General features: G+C 44.2%; 2 protein-coding genes across 4 annotated transcripts; one reads left to right on the top strand and one right to left on the bottom strand.

The window, feature by feature from the left end:
- Nucleotides 1-1,524: 1,524 nt before the first annotated feature.
- rhoua (ras homolog family member Ua) lies at nt 1,525-9,495 on the bottom strand. The gene is made up of 3 exons (XM_083696023.1): nt 8,960-9,495; nt 8,628-8,686; nt 1,525-4,848 (listed from the first exon to the last, which is right to left on the bottom strand). The coding sequence occupies exons 1-3, from the start codon at nt 9,201-9,203 to the stop codon at nt 4,396-4,398; spliced, it is 756 nt and encodes a 251-aa protein (XP_083552149.1). The 5' UTR covers nt 9,204-9,495; the 3' UTR covers nt 1,525-4,395.
- A 1,204-nt stretch (nt 9,496-10,699) lies between these two features.
- rab4a (RAB4a, member RAS oncogene family) lies at nt 10,700-20,065 on the top strand. Of its 3 annotated transcripts, none has more exons than XM_083696092.1 (8): nt 10,700-10,837; nt 11,556-11,636; nt 11,916-12,030; nt 14,234-14,296; nt 14,612-14,766; nt 17,374-17,469; nt 17,869-18,011; nt 18,997-20,065. In XM_083696092.1, exons 1-7 carry the CDS (start codon nt 10,822-10,824, stop codon nt 17,979-17,981), a joined length of 639 nt encoding a protein of 212 aa, XP_083552218.1. In that variant the 5' UTR covers nt 10,700-10,821; the 3' UTR covers nt 17,982-18,011; nt 18,997-20,065. The 3 variants fall into 3 exon arrangements, with proteins under 3 accessions (XP_083552218.1, XP_083552217.1, XP_083552219.1); XM_083696091.1 differs by having other exon boundaries at nt 17,866-18,011; XM_083696093.1 differs by lacking the exons at nt 10,700-10,837; nt 11,556-11,636 and having other exon boundaries at nt 14,650-14,766; nt 17,866-18,011.
- The last annotated feature ends 10 nt before the right edge of the window (nt 20,066-20,075 follow it).

Raw genomic sequence — 20,075 nt, 5'->3', positions numbered from 1 at the left:
GGATCTGCCCAAGATTTACAGCATCTGTGAAACATGGTGCAGGGGTTGTTAGGTTTGGGCATGTATAGTTGCCACTAGAACTTGCTAACTTGTCTTAATTGATGATTGTAACTGCTGACGGCAGCAGCAGAATGTTTTCTGAAGTGTACAGAAACATCTTATCTGCTCGAGTAAAATGCCTCCAAATTCATTGGATGGCGCTTCATCATACAGTAAAACTATGACCCAAAACATACTGCCATAACAGATGGCTGCAGTACAGGCCTGGCAGAGCATCACCAGAGAAGATACCCGGCATCTGGTGGGGTCAATGGGTCACATACTGCCTGTTATTGCATGCAAAGGATTGTTGACCAAATACCAAACATGAGTGCTTAATTTGGACATTTGATAAATCTGTCCTATTACTTTTGGGTACGCTAAAAAAGGGGAAAAAGGGGAAAAAACAGAAAAAGCGGTGTAATTTCTGACTGGTGAAACCAATATGTACACAAATACCATCAAATAAAAGGTCTACTTTGACCTCATAGTAATTGTTTGATTTCAAATCCAAACCTTTGGAGTGTAGAGCAAAAAGAAGAAAAAATGCTTCACTGTGCCATTACTTACACAGGCCACTGTATGAGGACAATTTGGGCCTTTCTACATATGTGTCTTAGGTATACGGGGTTGTTTGTGGACTAGGGTGTAGGGTGTAGGGGTTGGTTCTAGACCAGGGTGTAGGGGCCAAGGGTTGTTTGTGGACATGTGTCTAGGGTGTAGGGGCTAGTGTATAGTGTGTATGAGCTAGTGTCTAGGGTGTAGGGGCTAGTGTATAGTGTGTATGAGCTAGTGTCTAGGGTGTAGGGGCTAGTGTATAGTGTGTATGAGCTAGTGTCTAGGGTGTAGGGGTTAGTGTATAGTGTGTATGAGCTAGTGTCTATGGTGTAGGGGCTGTTTCTACATTAGGGAGTAGAGGCTGTTTCCAGACTAGGCTGGAGGGGTCGTTTGTGAACAGACAGTGATACGTCAGGCTGCTGCCCTGCTTGTCACTGGTTGGGAGTTATAGTCCACTTGTCTCTCCATGTGCTGACAGAGAGAGAGAGGGGGGGGGGCAGATAGAGGAAAGGGGCGGGCAGAGAGAGAGAGGGGGGTAGAGAGAGGGAGAGAGACAGTGATACCCCTGCCTCTGCGTATTAGTATGGGTTATGTAACATCCAGGACTCTGGGCATCTGTAGGCATGATGAGCCTAAAGGTGTTATCTCTGTTGTCCTCACTTCTCTCCTTTGGCTGGTTGGACAGACCATCAACATTGCTTTATTGTAACAGTGCAACATGTGGAACACATCCCGTCTATACAAATCTCCACCTGCTCCACCTGCTCCACCTCTCCTTCATACATCTCCGACCACTGAGAGAATGTGTTCTGTATTCTCCTGAGTGCAGTGGCACAGGCCAGCCAGTGTGGCACATGTGCACACACACACACACACACACACACACACACACACACACACACACACACACACACACACACGCACGTATTATGTATACCACATATTCTTTATTTTGAAAAGGTATCAAACTACAGACAGACAGTTCCTTGAGGGCTGCTATTTTACCACCCCCCACACTTTTAAACACTTAAAAATCCCAGTTTACTGAGAGTCAGCTGTGAGCTCATTGGGAAACAGTGTAGAACACAGTGTGTTTAAAATAAGAAGCATTTGACAGATGGTGAAGGGGACAAAAAACACAACTGTAGGACTGGTCATCGGAAAGACTTGATGCCATGAAATTATGAAACAACACAGTCAGTCGGGACAGTGACATTTAGGGCCTTTACACACTACAGAGCTGACCCGAACCATACTGTGCTGGCTCAGATATTTTCTGTCCAAATTGTCTCTTCAGGCACTGTTTCAGCAACTACGGTCAATGCATAACCAGGTCAGCACAATACGGCTCGGCTCAGTATCGTGAACTTGGGTTTAGAATGACACAGGAACAGACACTTAATGAGTTTGAAAACTTTTCAACACCTACTGCTCACCCACTCAATTCACTTCCACTCAGCCATTCTGTTAGGAACCTCTCTGTTACTCTGTCCAGTGTCAACCGTCTTTCTTTAGTGTCATCTCCTTCACAAGGAATAACTGCCATTAGCCTGTTGAGCTAAAGCCTAGCTCAGGGGAGCTAATGCACGTTTAGGCTCTCTGGAGGACATTCTCCAAGTCTCAGACAATGCCCATTCATCCCTCAAGCACGGTTCCAAATCACCTCTGCTACAAACAGTACAATTAACACTTTACAGAGCTGTTGACACTGAATGGTCCACTAGGAGAAAGTGAAACATTAACTTCTACATTCTCTCACATTCCTCATCATTCACTTTCAGAGACCCCTCTCATATCTACACAGCAACGTACATATCCAGTCCATCTTAGCCAGTGGTGAAAATGGAATTAAATCACTTAGGGAACCCTGGCAGGTCCAGGGGCATATTGAATGCTGAAATTAAAGTATTTTTCACCACCAATAAGTTCACTCCAGGAACCTGGTTCCCTTGGTTTTGGTTCTACCACTAATCTTAGCAGTAACATAATCACAGCTCTGCCGTCTACCCCAGGGTCAGCTACAGTATTGGAAGAGCTACAGTTACAAGGCTTGAAAACAGAGAGAGAGAGAGAGGTGACAGTTGGTAACTTCTACACCCGATCAAATGAAACCGATATATAGACCTGGGCCTGTATTCAAAAAGCATCTCTGAGTAAGGATGAGCTAGGATCCAGGCCCATACTTCTCCATATAATCTTATTCATTATGATCTAAAAGGAAAAACTGATCTTATATCAGCACTCCTACTCTTAAGATGCTTTGTGAATACGGGCCCAAGAGTAGGAGAGTTGCGGTTGATAGGATAGGTACTGTAGGCTACTTCAGGGTTAACTTGCTTCAGCTGGAGAGCCCTGTCCTCTCAGTCCAGTCTGGGGGTAGTTCCAGCCTGCAGAGGGATATGCGGTGGTGAAACCTGAACACCCACGTTTGTATTCTTTAGTTGAGTGACATCATCCCCCTCTCTCTCTTTTATCATCATCTCTCTCTCCTCTCTCTCTCTCTCTCTCTCTCTCTCTCTCTCTCTCTCTCTATCTCAGGAGTCAGGACCTGTGTAGAATAGTGGGGTGACTGCTAGTCTCACCAGACTACAGGGAGATATAGTTCTGCATTTTCATTTGAAATCTACATTCATACAGTATACAATAGCTGATAATGAATGTACATATAATTCATACTTCACACATATTTGGATACATGATTGCATTGAACTATGTTGATGCTTGAAAACCTTTTTTTGGAGATAAATCATTACTCTCTTTTGATATCATAATGCTTAACATTTAGCCTACATTTTAGAACTAAGTCACAAACAAAAACAGCATCAGTCCATAGTTTTTGTGACTCTCTTGAATGGTTAAAAGTTTAAAACAATGCGAGAACCAAACAGCAAAGATATAAATGCACTGAAAGGCAATAGAATGTGTAGGCACTACTAGGTCATAGGTCATATGGAAGTTTACCCAATGATGTCACACAACAAGATGTCTATGGGTTTACATATGACGTCATCATAAATGCTAAAGAATTTGAGTTTACATATATTTACCATGGAAAAGGTCAGTAAACCAGGTCAATAAAAACAACAACAAACAATGTCACTGTATAACACACAGATAACCCTCCTGGGTATCAAGAAAAGGGGGTTTGATCTTTCACAGTTGTCCGTTCTGGGGTCAGTTTTCCAGATGCTTTGTAGTTTAAGTAGTACTTTATTTACTTGTTTTGACCCAGGCCCACGCCTCTGCTAGATGAGCAAAGTACTTCATTTAACGACTCCCGTTAGCTCACGCAGAGAAGATTGATCTGCAAATCCAGATTTTACAATAGTTACTCTCTCTCGCCTTGGAGCTGGATTGTCAGGAGTACTACTTCAGCTACAAAGCTTTTAAGAAACTCACCCCTGTTCTGTGTTGTGTGTCCAGGAGCATGGATATACAGTATAAGGATCTAAAGCAGGAGGTGGGTCAATGAACAGTCTCATCGTCATAGCTTTCTGATTGATGCAGAGCAGGTCACATGTCCCCACTACATCTCACCAGTGTAGGTAGACAAATAATAGCATCAAAGCCTGGTATAAAGACCAACCAATCAGTGTCTTCCTTGGTGGCCCTCGAGTCCTGTGAGGATTGGTTTATTCCAACCTCCATTGGCAGTTTGTTTCTATAGCAACAGCTATTCTTCCTGGGGGCCACAATACAATCAAAATCATTTAATTGACATGACACTCCACCCCCCAGCCTCACGCCTCTTATCTATATCTCTCCACCCCTCCCTCCATCCCTCCTTTCATCCCCAGGCTAGGCCACACAACAGTAATGCTTCCACCAGGACTTGGAGAGTTTCTTCATCTTGTCAGGAGTTCGTTGTTTCAGCCTCTGTTGTAGCTGTGTGTCAGAGTGTTGGATACTCGCCACGATCGCCGCGTCAAACACCTCCTTCAGGTTCTTCTGGGTCAGGGCGGAACATTCCATGTACGACACAGCATGGATATCCTCGGAGCAGAGCTGGGCCTCCTGCGGTTCCACAGGACGCTCCCGGTACTTGGCCAGCTCGATCAGAATCTTGACGTCCTCACGGAGATCCGACTGGGTGCCCACCAGAACAACGGGCGCCCGTGGGCAGTGGCGACGGATCTCCGGAACCCACTTCTCTGAGACATTCTGGAAGGAGGCAGGGCTCACCACACTGAAGCACAGCAGGAAGATGTCAGCGTTTGTGTAGCACAGCGGGCGGAGCTTGTCAAACTCATCCTGAAGATTCATATATATATAGAGAGATAGAGAGAGAGAGAGAGAGAAATAGAGAGAGAGAGATAGAGAGAGAGAGACAGAGAGAGACAGAGAGAGAGACAGAGAGAGAGAGAGAGAGAGAGAGAGAGAGAGAGAGAGAGAGAGAGTCACATGACTGGGGCTCATAACAACACAGGGTCAACACAGGGGAAGCTACTTTTAATGCTTCAGTAAGAACTTCAGCTCGCTTCAAAGGCACTGCACTGTGGCTGACCCGGTGCTCCTCTCAAATGAGTTTTTTTGTGTTGTTTGGGGATAGGGGCGGGGGGACGGGGACGGGGGGTACTAAGTTTGGCTAAGACTACCCTACGTGCATGTGGCTAGTTGTTGCTAGTCTAGTGGCGGGTGCCTCAATGCAACAGTAAAATGAAAATAAGTTCCAGCTCTATTCTGTTCTATTCTATGAAACAGTCATTATGGTGAAGGAGCACATCATCAGCACCCATAGCCTGTAGAGACATGTCACATCCATCAGTTTGTGCTCCAGCGACATGCCTGTCAATCTGTCTAAGTGTGTACATGTTATCATAATGGTCATCAATGTCAGCTCCTCTAATGTCGCCAACTGACACTGAGTTCATCATATAGGCTAGTAGAATCTTCCTTACCCAATACTTCCACTTTGAATTCTTTGTAATAGAAATAGCCAATGCTAAATAAAAACACCTATTCCATAATCAAGTGCAGTATGAGAGAGAGTACTGTTTAGGACGCCAGAATGATTTTTCTATTGTGGATGACCGTAATGCCATGAGACAGGGCTGGAGGACGGGGCACACTATATGTCACTCTACCAAAGGGAATGTGAATGTGATGGTTACATCACAATGCTAAAGCAGGGGAGAGAAACCGGAGTTGGCACAGTACATGTAAATACTCTCCTGCCACTAAGCATAGGGCCAGGTGACCTCTCAAATCTCTGTACAGTTGGGGACTGAGTCAACGAAAATCTTCAGGACTCAGGAAAGGTTTAACCAAACCATCAGTCTCCCTGTGTAAGCATAGGGATTTGTGACCACTCCAACCCTGGCCTGTATAAGCCTGTGGATTTGTGATTTTCCCAAAGCTAAAAGCCCGAGAGAGAGCGATGACATCACACCAGCCGGCAGGTACAAGTGGCTGCATTGCAGGGATTTACCAGGGCTGTTTCATTCCATATAATTGTTCCCTCCAATTTGCCCTTGTTCAATCCCCTTCACAGATCTGATAGGATCCAGGATAGTAGTAAAAACACAGTGAAGCTACTAGCTTCCAAACCCGGTCCCTCTGGATCTGTGAGGGGCAATGAACGAAGTAGTAAGCACCTCAACCCAACCCTTGGACCACTGACTGACTGATGCCAATATGTCTGCTTATCTTCCCTTTAATGTGTGTAAGGTCCTTTCATCTACTGTAGTGCCTTAGTTACGCAACCTTCTGATTACTGCATATCTGGAATACACATCTAGCTCATCCAGTTCCAATGTTGATTACTACTGAGGAGAGAGATAACACTGACATTCCATTGAGATATTATTGTTGTTTGTTTGTTGTTGTATCGACTAGAAATATGCTGGTGTTTATTGACAGAGCATGCCATGCTCCCCCCCCTCCTCTCTCTCTCTCTCTCTCTCTCTCTCTCTCTACCTCTCCTGTGATACACCCAGCCTCACTGCTTCCTGAGTGAGACTGTTGCTCTGTCCCATTTCAGCACCACTTTCTCTTTCCACTTACATGCACTTCCTGAGTGAGTGACATTGAGAATTGAAAAGACTTTCCTGATTATTCTGTAGAATGAATTGCACCATCCATTATCGAGCCTGCAGCCTGGACTACCTAGAGACCAGAGACTTCTCTCTCTCTCTCTCTCTCTCTGACTGTCTTTCTGTTTCTGACTCTCTGACAGTTGGTGACAGTTCTGCCCTCCTCCCTCTCTACTCTCTCAACTCCTCTCTCTTGCCCTCCAACCCTCCTCCCTCCCTCCAGCCTTTTTCCTCTTTCTATACTGTAACCAGTCCAGGACAGTCTGTGTGTGTCTAGACGCTAGACCAAACCACTCTGGACCTGTTGGCCTGCCTTCCCTCTTCTGCCTCTGTTCAGTTCAGCCTCCTCCCTCCTGGCCTCCTCTCTCAAGCCCTCCTCTCCCCTGGCCTCTCCTGGCCTCCTCTCCCCTAACCTCCTCTCCCTTGGTCTGCCCTCTCCAGCCCTCCTATCTCCCGGCCTCCTCTCTCCTGGCCTCCTCTCTCCTAGCCTTCTCTCTCAAGTCCTCCTCTCCCCTGGCCTCCTCTCTCCTGACCACCTCTCTCCTGACCTCCTCTCTCCTGGCCTCCTCTCCCCTGGCCTCTCTCCAGCCCTCCCCTCTCCTGACCTCCTATCTCCTGGCCTCTCTCCTGGCCTCTCACCTGATCTCCTCTCTCCTGGCCTGCTCTCTCCTGGCCTCCTCTCCCCTGGCCTCCTCTCCCCTGGCCTCCTCTCTCCTGGCCTGCTCTCTCCTGGCCTCCTCTCCCCTGGCCTCCTCTCCCCTGGCCTCCTCTCTCCTGGCCTCCTCCCTCTTGGCCTACTCTCTCCTGGCCTCCTCTCTCCTGGCCTCCTCTCTTCTTCTGTTCAGCCTGTCTCCACTCTCCTAGCCTCCACTCTCCTGGCCTCCCCCTCCCTGGCCTCCACTCTCCAGCCCCCTGCTGCCAGGGGCTGTCTGTGTCTAGACAAACCTCCCTGACTCTCTCCCCCTGACTCTCTCCAGCCCTCCTCTCTCCTGTCTACTTACTCTTTCCAGCTTTCCTTCCTACTACTGACTCTCCAGTCTGCTCCCTCTTTCTCCAGCCCCCCTCACTCAAGCCTGTTCTCTCTCTCCAGCATGCTCTCTCACTCATGACTGCTCTCTGTCTCCAGCCCTTCTTTCTTCTTACTCTCTCCAGCTTTCCTTCCTACTACTGAATCTTCAGCCTGCTCTCTCTCTCTCCATCCCTGCTCTCTCCAGCTTGCTCTCTCTCTCCTGTCTAGTTACTCTGTCCAGCTTTCCTTCCTTCCTATTACTGTCTCTCCAGCCTGCTCTGCACTCCTCCTCCTCCTGGAGTCCCAGCCAGCCCACTCCAGCTTGGTTTCCTGTATCCATTCCCAGCTGTGCCTCAGTTTAAAGCTACGTTTCCTCTCCAGGATCATATTATATTAATCACAATTATAAGGTTTCCCTTCTGTAAATCCTCCCCCAGGCCTGTTATAGATCCCTCCCTCTCTCCCTCCCAGAGAGAGAGAGAGACCCTGTTTATCTATGTAGCCTAATTTTCTAGTTCGTACTCACAGCTGAACCCAAACACTACTGGTGTGCATCAACACAGGTAACCCCCTCCCTACAGTAGACCACATGACCTGTCTGTCCTTGGTGGGAGAAATGTATGGGTCAGAACTGGTTGTTATTTCAACCCAAGAGTTTCAATTGATGAATATTTAAGGCACTCTCTAGTTAGTCCAGGAGTATTATGATTAATATGATTCCAGGAAACCAATCTCTGTTTGTTTTCACTGTTGGTTTAAAGTAGGCTAAACCAACATAATGTCCCCCCAGGTAGAGGTCATTGTAAACTAGTGTGTTGTTATGACAGTGTTACCAGCGTGGCTCAGTTGGTAGAGCATAATGCAAGCTAGCAACCCTAAGGGTGCAGGTTAAATTCCCACCAAATATACGAAAAATGTATGCTCACTGCTCACTGTACTGTAAGTTGCTTTGGATAAAAGCGTCTGCTAAATGGTGTAGTGTTACAAACCTGTCCAGCTGTGTCACAGAGCTGTAGTTTCACTGGCTTGCCATCCACGGCCACCACCGCTGGAGAAAACAGGGTCATCAAACAGTGACAGTTATTCACTCAGTCACTGATAATCATAGACTATAAAGGTCAACACTATATTGGATTGCTAGACCATAGACATACGACATCTGTCGTCTTGCAGTTATGAGTGGAAATGTTTATTATTTCAATTTACTTATAAAAAATTTGTCTTGATATGTAGCCCAAATAACTCCAAAATATAAACCAGCTTTTGGCCCAATGACTTATCTTCTGAAGGCACAGAAACAAATTGCCAAGTTTTAGCCTACCTGAAAAGTTATCAAATGCGGTTGGGACGTACTCCGTTGGATAACCATTCGTAGTGTAGCTGACTATTAAACTCGTCTTCCCGACTGCTCCGTCTCCGACGAGAACACATTTCACTTTGCGCTCTCCGCCGCCCCCGGTCCGACACTTGGACTCTCGGCTCCGAAACCTTCGAGGGGGGACCGGCGGGACCGGGACCGAGGACACGGCTACAGGTTTGTATTCTCCATCGCCCTGCGGAGGCATTGCCGTGTGGTATCGCCAGTGGAACCGTCGAGCGTCAAGGAGTTAATCCAAGTTTCGCCAAATCATTATTTTCCTAGCTATGACATCAACCGGAGTTTCAGGGGAAATCTGACTGAGTTGTGATTGTCCCTTATTCTCTGTAGTGTTTCCATAGCAGGGAAATAAAGCATGCAGTTAAATATATTCCATATACCCTAATTTGAAATCCCCCATTCCTAAAAAAAACATCCATCAAACGATAGATCCAAAAGGGGGTAGTTTACATCAAGTTTTAAGATGCGCTCTTCTGGTCTTGAATCCTTCCCAGTTGTGATCCTCTCCGCTCGTGAGCAGTAGCATGACATCATAACATCACTGGGTCAGAAAAATTGCCTCCCCTTTACAACCAATGGCCAGCCCAGGGATGAAGTAAAAAAAAATAGAAATAAACATACAATGAAAGATATTACATACAGTCAATGTACACAACTAAAACCATATTGAGGTTGGCTTAAACCCTTTAGGCCTATTTGAAATGTACATGCCTATCTATTTTTTTTCAAGTGTGTCTAGTCCAGTTGAACATTGAAAATTGTAGCATTGTAATGTTATCCAACACGAATGGTAAACATCTGTTATATCTACTATGCCTAATTTGAATCTGGGGAATAGATACATTACGTTGACTGTGATAAAGTAGAAATGTATAACTGGACCCACGTGAAGCCAGCAGATTTAAGAGAACTTCCGGTTAGTCGAAAACTTTAAAATAAAAGTGCTCCCTCGAAGTATGCAATTTCTAATAAAACGTTCACAAATAGATATATTGGATCATTTCAATTATATTGATGCAGTAACCAAAATATATTCATAAAATAAAATAAATGTAACACCTGAAATAGCCTTTTCCTTTCATCTAGAGCCTCAGTGAACTAATTTGAGTAAATGTATGATTTGTTCAGTCTTTTTGGAAATGCATTAAGATTGTCCTTTATTTATACCATGGCAAAATTGACAATTCTTCTCTATCTTTTAAGGACACCCCATTCCAACTTTAAAATGTGATTTACAACATTTACATGTAGCTTTTTGATATATATTCTACTTTTTAAACTAATCGCATTTTGATCGGGACTTTTATTTCGTCAAGAATCGTGTCCTTGGTGCCAGCTTCTGCTGCTGCCAGCTGCTGCTACCTGCTTCACGGAGCTCCCTGCTTTCATCTCTCACTCCAGAAGAACAAACCTACCACCTGGTGGACAATGAAAAAACGTGCATCCTTGTGGTGATTTAATGTCTGATTAAATGTGTAATAAAAGTCCCTCATGTATTCATCTAAGACTACGGATTTGTACCTTGTAGAACATTATTTTATTTGCGGATTATTTCCACGTTCAATATCTGTTCACATTGCATGAGCATCATTGTTCAAGTAATTTCAGATTACAGGACAGGAAGGACAGCGCTAATGTCTTGGATAATGTTATGGAGCTTTTATTTTGAAAAGAAAACATGTACGGGAAGGGAGAGGGAAGGGAACGTCCTCAAGGATTCGCGGACATCATTAGGGATTTTCCTCTGCTATCTCCATTGGCTTTGAAAAACAAGAAGACCTAGCTGACCAAACACAACATTGGCAATGTCGGAGACATACGGTAGGGATTGGAACCTCGTCCGGTCAGGTCACATTTCAATGCATAGCTTGAATTGATATAGCAGGTGTATTGCAATGTCTTATTTCTGCAATGTCTTATGTCTTATTTAGCTAGTTAGCTGAGCTAGCCTATGTAGGCAGGCATATGTTTACATGTCTGTTGGGCATCAGAGCTTCTATCCCCTTCAGTTTATTTCGGATCATGCAGAATGACCATCAAATAGACAGCGTATCAAATGTCCTTATTGATACGCACTGTATCGTACTAAACAACCCATATAGTTCATCTAGTAGTCTCTCGACGACAGACTCGAGACAAGTATTGTATTGCTTGCTCACAAACCAGTTGAAGATCCATTTTCAGATCTAATGGGAATTTCGCAGCTGGAAATGATTGGCATGCCAAAGAAGGCGTTGCACATGCCTGTTCCGCTGTCAAGGGTGTGTGTGTGTGTGTGTGTGTGTGTGTGTGTGTGTGTGTGTGTGTGTGTGTGTGTGTGTGTGTGTGTGTGTGTGTGTGTGTGTGTGTGTGTGTGTGTGTGTGGGGGGGCATACTGATGAGAGTATATTTTCAGTTCTCCATCGTCATCTGTTCAGTGTTGTGGTTGCCCACTCCTGTTGTAATTATTCAATCATAAACTACACAGGTTTAGACATACGATTGTATCAGTTATCTGTCTATCAACTCCAGATTAGTTATCTGTCTTTTCTCTCCCCAGATTTCCTCTTCAAATTCTTAGTGATTGGAAATGCTGGAACTGGAAAATCCTGCCTTCTTCATCAGTTCATCGAGAGGAGATGTGAGTTCTCAATGGGAATGGGATCTGTCTGATTGGACAAATATGTGCTTTGAATACCCGTTCTCATCATTAAAAAGGCCAGCGGCTGCTCTGTAATCAGTTTTAATGATGAATAGGTCTTGAGGGCCGGTTTCACACATTAAGCCTAATCCTGGACTAAATACAAGATCTCCATTATAGGTGCATTTTATTCTAGGATTAGGCTTAATCTATGTCCAGAAAACCATCTTATTATTCTGAATGATAACAGTACATGCCATTGTTTTATTCTATTTATAGTTAAGGATGATTCCAATCACACCATTGGCGTGGAATTTGGCTCCAAGATAATAAACGTGGTGAACAAGTTTGTCAAACTCCAGATCTGGGACACGGCGGGACAGGAGAGGTTCAGGTACATTGAATTTTGTTTTCTATCTCAAAAACGGTTTACTATAACCTTGCTTGGTTCTGTCTCTTTCCTAGAATGTAGCCAGGGGAGGCTGGTGGAGGTAGAAATCAGAGGAGAGGCTCCTTGTAATGCATGGAATGGAATGGACACATGTTTGATACCATTCCTCATTCGATTCAATGCATGAATCGAATGGTAAACATCCTCCCCTTTATGTAGCTCATATCTAGCTCACCATCTGATCTCTGCAACTGGTGCCAGATCCTCAGAACAGCCTGAGAGTGAATCATAGCCAGCCAGTCGTTGTGGGGGAGTAGCTAATGTAGCTACTGTAACTAATGTACTGTAGCAAATGCACAGCGCAGCTTAAAACTCATTGACTGAATGAGAAAAGTCGGCAGTATTTTTCTCTGTAAATTCTCCAACCAAGCCACCCCTTATACAACATTGATGCCTACATGTTTAACTGTAAAGTAGCAACACGTTGATATTATGTTATATATACAGTGGGGGAAATAATTATTTGATCCCCTGCTGATTTTGTTAGTTTGCCCGATTACAAAGAAATGAGCGGTCTATAATTTTTATGGTACTTTTATTTTAACAAATAGAGACAGAATATCAACAAAGAAGTCCAGAAAAAACACATTATATAAAGTTATAAATTCATTTGCATTTGATCGAAAGAAATAAGTATTTGATCCCCAAGCAAAACATGACTTAGTACTTGGTGGAGAAACCCTTGATGGCAAGCACAGAAGTCAGACGTTTCTTATAGTTGGTCACCAGGTTTGCACACATCTCAGGAGGGATTTTGGTCCACTCCTCTTTACAGATCCTCTCCAAATCCTGAAGGTTTCAAGGCTTTTGCTTGGCAACTCGAAGCTTCAGCTCCCTCCACAACTTTTCTATAGGATTAAGGTCTGGAGACTAGCTAGGCCACTCCATGACCTTAGTGTGCTTCTTCTTGAGCCACTCCTTTGTTGCCTTGGCTGTATGTTTTGGGTCATTGTCATGCTGGAAGACCCATCCACGACCCATCCTCAGTGCTCTGGCTGAGGGAAGGAGGTTCTCGTCCAAGATCTTATGGTACATGGCCCCGTCCATTGGCCCCTCAATGCAGTGAAGTCGTCCTGTACCCTTAGCAGAGAAACAACCCCAAAGCATAATGTTTCCACCTCCGTGTTTGACGGTGGGGATGGTGTTCTTGGGATTGTAGCATTCAGCATTTCTCTCCCTCCAAAGTCGAATTTATGCCTAAGAGTTCAATTTTGGTCTCATCTGACCACATCACCTTCTCCCAAGCCTTCTCTGAATCATTTAGGTGTTCATTGGCAAACTTCAGATGGGCCTGTACATGTGCCTTCTTGAGCAGGGGGACCTTGCGGGCACTGCAGGATTTCAATCCGTTAGGGTGTAGTGTGTTACCTATGGTTTTCTTGGTGACTGTGGTCCCAGTTGCCTTGAGATCATTACCAAGCTCCTCCCGTGTAGTTCTGGGCTGATCCCTCACCCTTCTCATGATCATCCTTACCCCACGAGGCGAGATCTTGCATGGAGCTCCAGGCCGAGGGCGATTGATGGTTATTTTGTATTTCTTCCATTTTCTAATAATTGCACCAACAGTTGTCTCCTTCTCACCAAGCTTCTTGCTGATGGTCTTGTAGCCCATTCCAGCCTTGTGCAGGTCTACAACTCTTACCCTGATGTCCTTTGAATGTTCTTTGGTCTTGCCCATGGTGGTGGAGAGGTTGGAATGGAAGAGATTGATTCTATTGACAGGTGTCTTTTATACCCATAACAAGCAGAGATTAGGAGTACCTTTCCTAAAGTGACAGGACTAATCTGTGTGCCTCATGGGCATATAACCGGTCTGTATGAGCCAGAATTCTTGCTGGTTTGTAGGGGATCAAATACTTATTTCCTTCGATCAAATGCAAATTAATTTATAACTTTATATAATGTGTTTTTTCTGGACTTCTTTGTTGATATTCTGTCTCTATTTGTTAAAATAAAAGTACCATAAAAATTATAGACCGCTCATTTCTTTGTAATTGGGCAAACTAACAAAATCAGCAGGGGATCAAATAATTATTTCCCCCACTGTATATAATATATATTATATATAATTAATATATATTATATATTTATGTTGTAGTAATGTTGTTGTAATGTTACAGTAATGACCATGTGTTACTATCCTCAGGTCAGTGACAAGGAGCTACTACAGAGGAGCAGCTGGAGCTCTGCTTGTCTATGACATCACCAGGTAAATTACCCAATCACAGCGAAGCAGTTGGCTGTGTGTACAGTTGTCCTTGCTTGATGGTAGCAACTTCTTGCTCTGCCATCTTGCTCTGCCCCTAACTGTTTTCCCCTCTTCTATCTCTGTCCTCACCTTCTCCTCACCCCCCACTCTCTCTCTCTCTCTCTCTCTCTCTCTCTCTCTCTCACTCTGTCATCCTATCTCTCCTTCACTTCTCTCCCTCTCTCCCTCACTCCTGCTTACCCACCCTCTCCCCTTCTGTCCTCTTCCCATGCCCCCCTCTCCTTCCTCACATCCCTTCCTCTCCCCACCCTGTAGTCGTGAGACCTACAATGCTCTGACCACCTGGCTGACAGATGCCAGGATGCTGGCTAGTCAGAACATCGTCATCATCCTGTGCGGCAACAAGAAGGACCTGGATGCAGACCGAGAGGTCACCTTCCTGGAGGCTTCACGTTTCGCTCAGGAGAATGGTACGTTGGTTTGTCTGTCTGTCTGTCTGTCTGTCTGTCTGTCTGTCTGTCTGTCTGTCTGTCTGTCTGTCTGTCTGTCTGTCTGTCTGTCCGTCCGTCCGTCTGGCTCGCTGGCTCGCTGGCTAGCAGGAGTCTGAAGGATGGTAGGAAGGATGGGAGGTTAGTTTCCAAATAAACCTCTTGGCTTAGCCCTCCTGTAGATCTTAAAACGTGGTCAAACTATAGAGCCAAACCAAGCTGAGCTACACTGTGCTACACGGTCTTGTGCGTCCACACAGGTTGCTGTAACAGTGCTGCGAAGGACAATGTGAAAAGAGAATATCTGAGCCTGCGCCGTATGATTCAAGTCTGCCCTGTGTGAAGCCCTTAGAGGATTGGCTAAGTGGAAGTGAAATGGTGACATATCCACCCAGACTATGTGGTTTATATCTTTTGGTATATCATTACTTAGTAAGTACAGAGTTATTTACTACAATGTTATTTCTTGAGTAATTACAGTGTTACACAGGCCTAAGAGTAATGACTGTTTGCGTTCTAAGCTGTCCACTAGAGGTCAGTGTAGAACGTCCCACAGAAGTAGTTTGTCATCCACAGCTATAATAACATCAATTACCTGATCAAATGAGTCTGTTTGATATCCAATCATTTTGAGGTATTCATCCATTCTCAGCAACATTTGAGTTGCTTTTTTGCTGTGTGTCTGCGTGTGCACTCTATGGGTCTGTAGAGATACGTAAATATATACTGCAGTGGAGGTTGGTGGAAGTAGAAATCAGAGGGCGGGCTTGTTGTGATGTATGGAATGGAATGATACTACCAATAATACCAATGTTTGATACCATTTCTCATTCAATTCCATGCAATGAGCATGGAACAATGCCATTACAATGAGCCCATCCTCTGATTTCTACCTCCACTGATATTCTGTATGTGGGAGATTCTTAGACTACGGGCACTTTCATGTCCTTTGATCATATTTTATAAAAAAAAAAAAAAAAAAAAAAAGGGAATATTCACACTTTCATAGTTATCTTTACAATGAAAGTACTTTAGGAACTTTTTACCGGTAGTCTATGATGATTTTTTCACCTTTTTCAACATCGTTATAGATGCAAATATTGCTGTTTTGTGCCTGTCCCACACCCAGACTTCTGATCTTCAATAATGAAAATGAAGTGTAAAAAAATTATTTATCTATTTTTTTTAAATGTGACTGAATAAAGTATCAGTAAAATAATCAAAACATAATTGGGGTATTTAAGGTCAAACAACTATTTATGTGATTTTATATACAAAATGTAGTTGTCCCACAGTATTGCCATCATTTCCACCACAACACTGTAATGTCCCTTTAAAAAGTTTGTGTGAAAGATGGTTTGGGTAGTTTCTATGGAGATGAACAGTTACATCACAGCACATGTCTGATATGGAGGATATTTTGGATTTCTTCACCAACTTTTGAAGAAAACTCAAGGTAAATATTGCTTGAAATGAAAATATTTTTATGTCATGTCATTTCCAAACATGACGTAACATCAATTGAGTTTGTAAATAAATCGATTTTTTAACGTACATAGATGTATTTTGCATGCATGAAATGCTAGGTACCAATTCATAGCTAATCTGTGATGCTAGCTTGGATTGTTTTACAAAATACTGTAAGATTGTCATTTCCACCTCCGTCATTTCCAACACATTACCTTCTTGGGTGGAAATGACAAAGGTGAGGTGGAAATTACATTTATGCTTACAAGGTGCAATTCATAGATTGTGAGGCTACATATGTGTAATTTATTTATTAAAATGTACAATGTTAATGTTTTATTCAAATGCATATTTGTTGAAATGCATTTTCATCTACTTTTAAGATGCCGCGGACCTCTACTACAGAAAGGTCTCAGGCCTATAGGGACAGAATAAAAGAGGACCCTGTCAAATATGAAGAGCGACTGAAAAGAGACAGGGAGAGATACCTGAGGAAAAAAGAAAGAGGGGTTGACCCAGAAATGACCCAGAAATGACCCAGTCATTTCCACCACCTCATACCTTTTTTAAAAAATAGTTACAAAATTCTAATCACTCATTAAAAACTTCTGCATAGTTTATGGGATAATGTTCCACTTAATGTAATAACACAAGTAGTTATTTCCTGAAATGTATCTAACCAATCCAATATTATATTTCAGGTTGTGGTTGATGTAAGCTTTGTGTTTGGTCCTCATCTCAATTAATTTACCTAATCCACAAATGTATGGTAATTGCAATATAGGTATAAACTGGTAAAACTATGTGTGAAAGTGGTCTTACACTGTTGAGAAATTATGTATATCATACTTTTTTTAAATAATAATCAAATGTTTACATGTGATGGAAATTACATTTGTTCAATGCGGGTCGGACAATATGTAAAAAAACACCAATTTGTCTTGTAATGTTAGTGCGTTCTCTTATGGATCATGAAACTAGACTAGTTATATTAACCTGTTAGACTGTGACAATTTAGATTTGAACACTTTTTTTCCCCTCAAGTTCACAAGGCCAAAAGTGCCTGTAGTTGAAGAATCGCCCATGTGTGTAGATATGTATGCATGTTTCTGTGTGTTCCAGAGCTGATGTTCCTGGAGACCAGTGCTCTGACAGGGGAGAACGTTGAAGAAGCTTTCGTCCAGTGTGCACGGAAGATCCTCAACAAGATAGAGTCAGGTATACTATAACACTAACTAGGGTTTGGCTGCAATGCACTGTTATCGAATGTGGTGATACTTGATGGCATATCATGATATTGTTCTATTGCAGAATAGTGTAAAAGTGCTTAAAACTCCTGATATGTGCATAACTACAAGTGCACTGTCCAGCTGTTTTTGCCAGAAAAAGCACATTTAGAGGTGCATTTGAGAGTAAGCTCTCTCTCTCTCTCTCTCTCTCTATCTCTCTCTTTCTCTCTCTATCTCTCTCTATCTCTCTCTCTCTCTCTCAATACCTCTCCTTCTCCTCTTCTCTCTCAATACCTCTCCTTCGCCTCTTCTCTCTCTCTCTCTCTCCCTCTCCCTCTCTCTCTCTCTCTCTCTCTCTCTCTCTCTCTCTCTCTCTCTCTCTCAGGAGAGTTGGACCCAGAGCGGATGGGATCAGGTATCCAGTATGGAGACGCAGCCCTCAGACAGCTTCGCTCCCCTCGCCGCACACAGGACCAGAGTGCACAGGAGTGTGGCTGCTAATGAGCATGCTCAGTAGCGCTCAGACCCAAGGTGAGAAAAGGCTCACTGCAAAGTCACATGTGTAATGTTATCCTGTTACAGAGCCAGACCCCGGTATTGGTTTAGTAATGTAACTCCACAACTTCAGTGTGTTTTAGCTGTGATACTGTGTGTGTGTGTGTGTGTGTGTGTGTGTGTGTGTGTGTGTGTGTGTGTGTGTGTGTGTGTGTGTGTGTGTGTGTGTGTGTGTGTGTGTGTGTGTGTGTGGGTGGGTGGGTGGGTGGGTGGGTGGGTGGGTGGGTGGGTGGGTGGGTGGGTGGGTGGGTGGCCTGGCCATAGCTTCTCACACTGAGGGGAGGAGCCAGCATTGGGATCGAGGCTATTTCTGTACCCCCAGCTCACAAGTGTTACTCATACACACCCAGTCCCAAATCAACCCCTAGCCACTTCCCTGTCTTAGGTTCTTGCATAGATCTGAAAACTCCACAAGGCCAATCAGAGAACAAAGTGTAAGTTGCCTTACCTACCCAGGGGGGATATGGGATAGAGTGTGATAGTTTGAGAATGACCAGCCCGGCAGCCCTGAAGCTCCCTGGATGCATCCCACACAACTGCCATCAGCACAGGAGGATTACCCCTGGCCCTGGCAGTCAGGCCTATATTTAACACCAGATACTGCCTAGTCTTAGGGGCTGGAGCCTGCTGCCTGCTGGCTGTGGCTGGATATCAGGGGCTCAGCCTGGAGGGCCTTATTTGGCTGGTGGTCTGGGGGGCTTCACTAAAGTGGCTGATACAGAGAAGTCTGTAGACAGGAATACCCCAATTAAGCCTGTCAGCAGAGCTGTACAGCCAGCAGTGCTGTGTGTGTGTGTGTGTGTGTGTGTGTGTGTGTGTGTGTCTGTGTGTCTGTGTGTCTGTCTGTCTGTCTGTCTGTCTGTCTGTACGTCTTAAATCATCAATAAACCAATCAATCAAATAACCAATCTATCAATACAGTGGGTATTGCTGTCAGACTTCTCTGTGTCTGTGTCTGCAGGCAAGTTGAAGACCAGGAGGCAACAGACGTCAAGACTGCAACGTTGGGCTCACGGTGACAGAGCGACTCTCCCCTGACCTTCCTTTAACTTCTGTACGGAGTGTTCCGTATCGCCAGAGAAAACCACCGAGGCCCGGAACCCAGGCCCCATCCTAGAACACTCAATTGCTGAACTTGATCTAGGACTTTCAGACTGGCAATGATATCAATCATGGCTGCGGTCCGGTTCTCTACCCTGCTCCCTGAAGTGTGCTCTTGTTCATTACCCCCTCGCAGATTTTAAAGGACCGGAATGGTGTGATCAATATGTTGGAAACGCCTTCTAAAAAAACATGCTTAGGCCAATCCTATGCTATTAAATGCATGAGGTGGGAGTGAACGACTATGCACTTCGGACTGCAGCCTATGACCCGCACCTCCTCTAAGAGTGGACCAAGCCCTCTAACCAATCATGTGGCATCTTACTGACACCCTTGTACTGCTGCCCTGTCCCTAGCCATAGCACCTGTGTACAGTGTTTATCTGTATATAGAAGAACAGAATGCATATCTCCCTCAACGCATGTTTTATGGACTGATTGTCAAAGTACTTCACCATTATTAGCAAAGGAATTATCTATAGTTTATGACATATCATATTACCTTTGATCATGTGCGGGTGAGAATGATAGATCACTCATGTTTCATATGCTGCTTTCTCTAAGCCACTGTTTTGGGTTGGTATCATCTGTTGGTTAAAGGCAGACTCCGCGATATGACGTCAAAATGAAAGAGTCCGGCAGACTACTGGCAGAGATACTTAGCATAGAACAAGACAATTCACTCAGCAGCCTTTTTGTCACGCGGCTGTGGTGTTGCACTGCCTTGCTTGTGCACTGACGGAATAGCTAGCGAGTGAAACATCTTGTTGGGGGGAATCTGAGACAACTCTAAAGTCATCCAACTTCCCCTGGTGATGTCAGTCGTGGAGTCTACGTTTAACTTGTTTCTTTTCCTCTTATTGTTATGACACTCATGCTTTTTTTAATTTATTCTCGCAGCTCTTTTTAAAATAAAGTGTTACAAATGTATGTTTGCATA

This window comes from Argentina silus, assembly GCF_951799395.1.
Source record: "Argentina silus genome assembly, chromosome: X".
Taxonomy (NCBI): domain Eukaryota; kingdom Metazoa; phylum Chordata; class Actinopteri; order Argentiniformes; family Argentinidae; genus Argentina; species Argentina silus.
Note: the sequence above shows the minus strand (reverse complement) of the source record. Positions and strands in the feature narration are given on the sequence as shown.

Coding starts and splice junctions, on each gene's coding strand:
- rab4a (XM_083696091.1), top strand. Junction 12,031..14,233: donor GCGGGACAGGAGAGGTTCAG/GTACATTGAATT, acceptor TACTATCCTCAG/GTCAGTGACAAGGAGCTACT. Junction 14,297..14,611: donor CTTGTCTATGACATCACCAG/GTAAATTACCCA, acceptor CCCACCCTGTAG/TCGTGAGACCTACAATGCTC.
- rhoua (XM_083696023.1), bottom strand. CDS start 9,203: ATGCCTCCGCAGGGCGATGGAGAATACAAACCTGTAGCCGTGTCCTCG. Junction 8,687..8,959: donor CGCATTTGATAACTTTTCAG/GTAGGCTAAAAC, acceptor TGTTTTCTCCAG/CGGTGGTGGCCGTGGATGGC. Junction 4,849..8,627: donor TCTGTGACACAGCTGGACAG/GTTTGTAACACT, acceptor ATGAATCTTCAG/GATGAGTTTGACAAGCTCCG.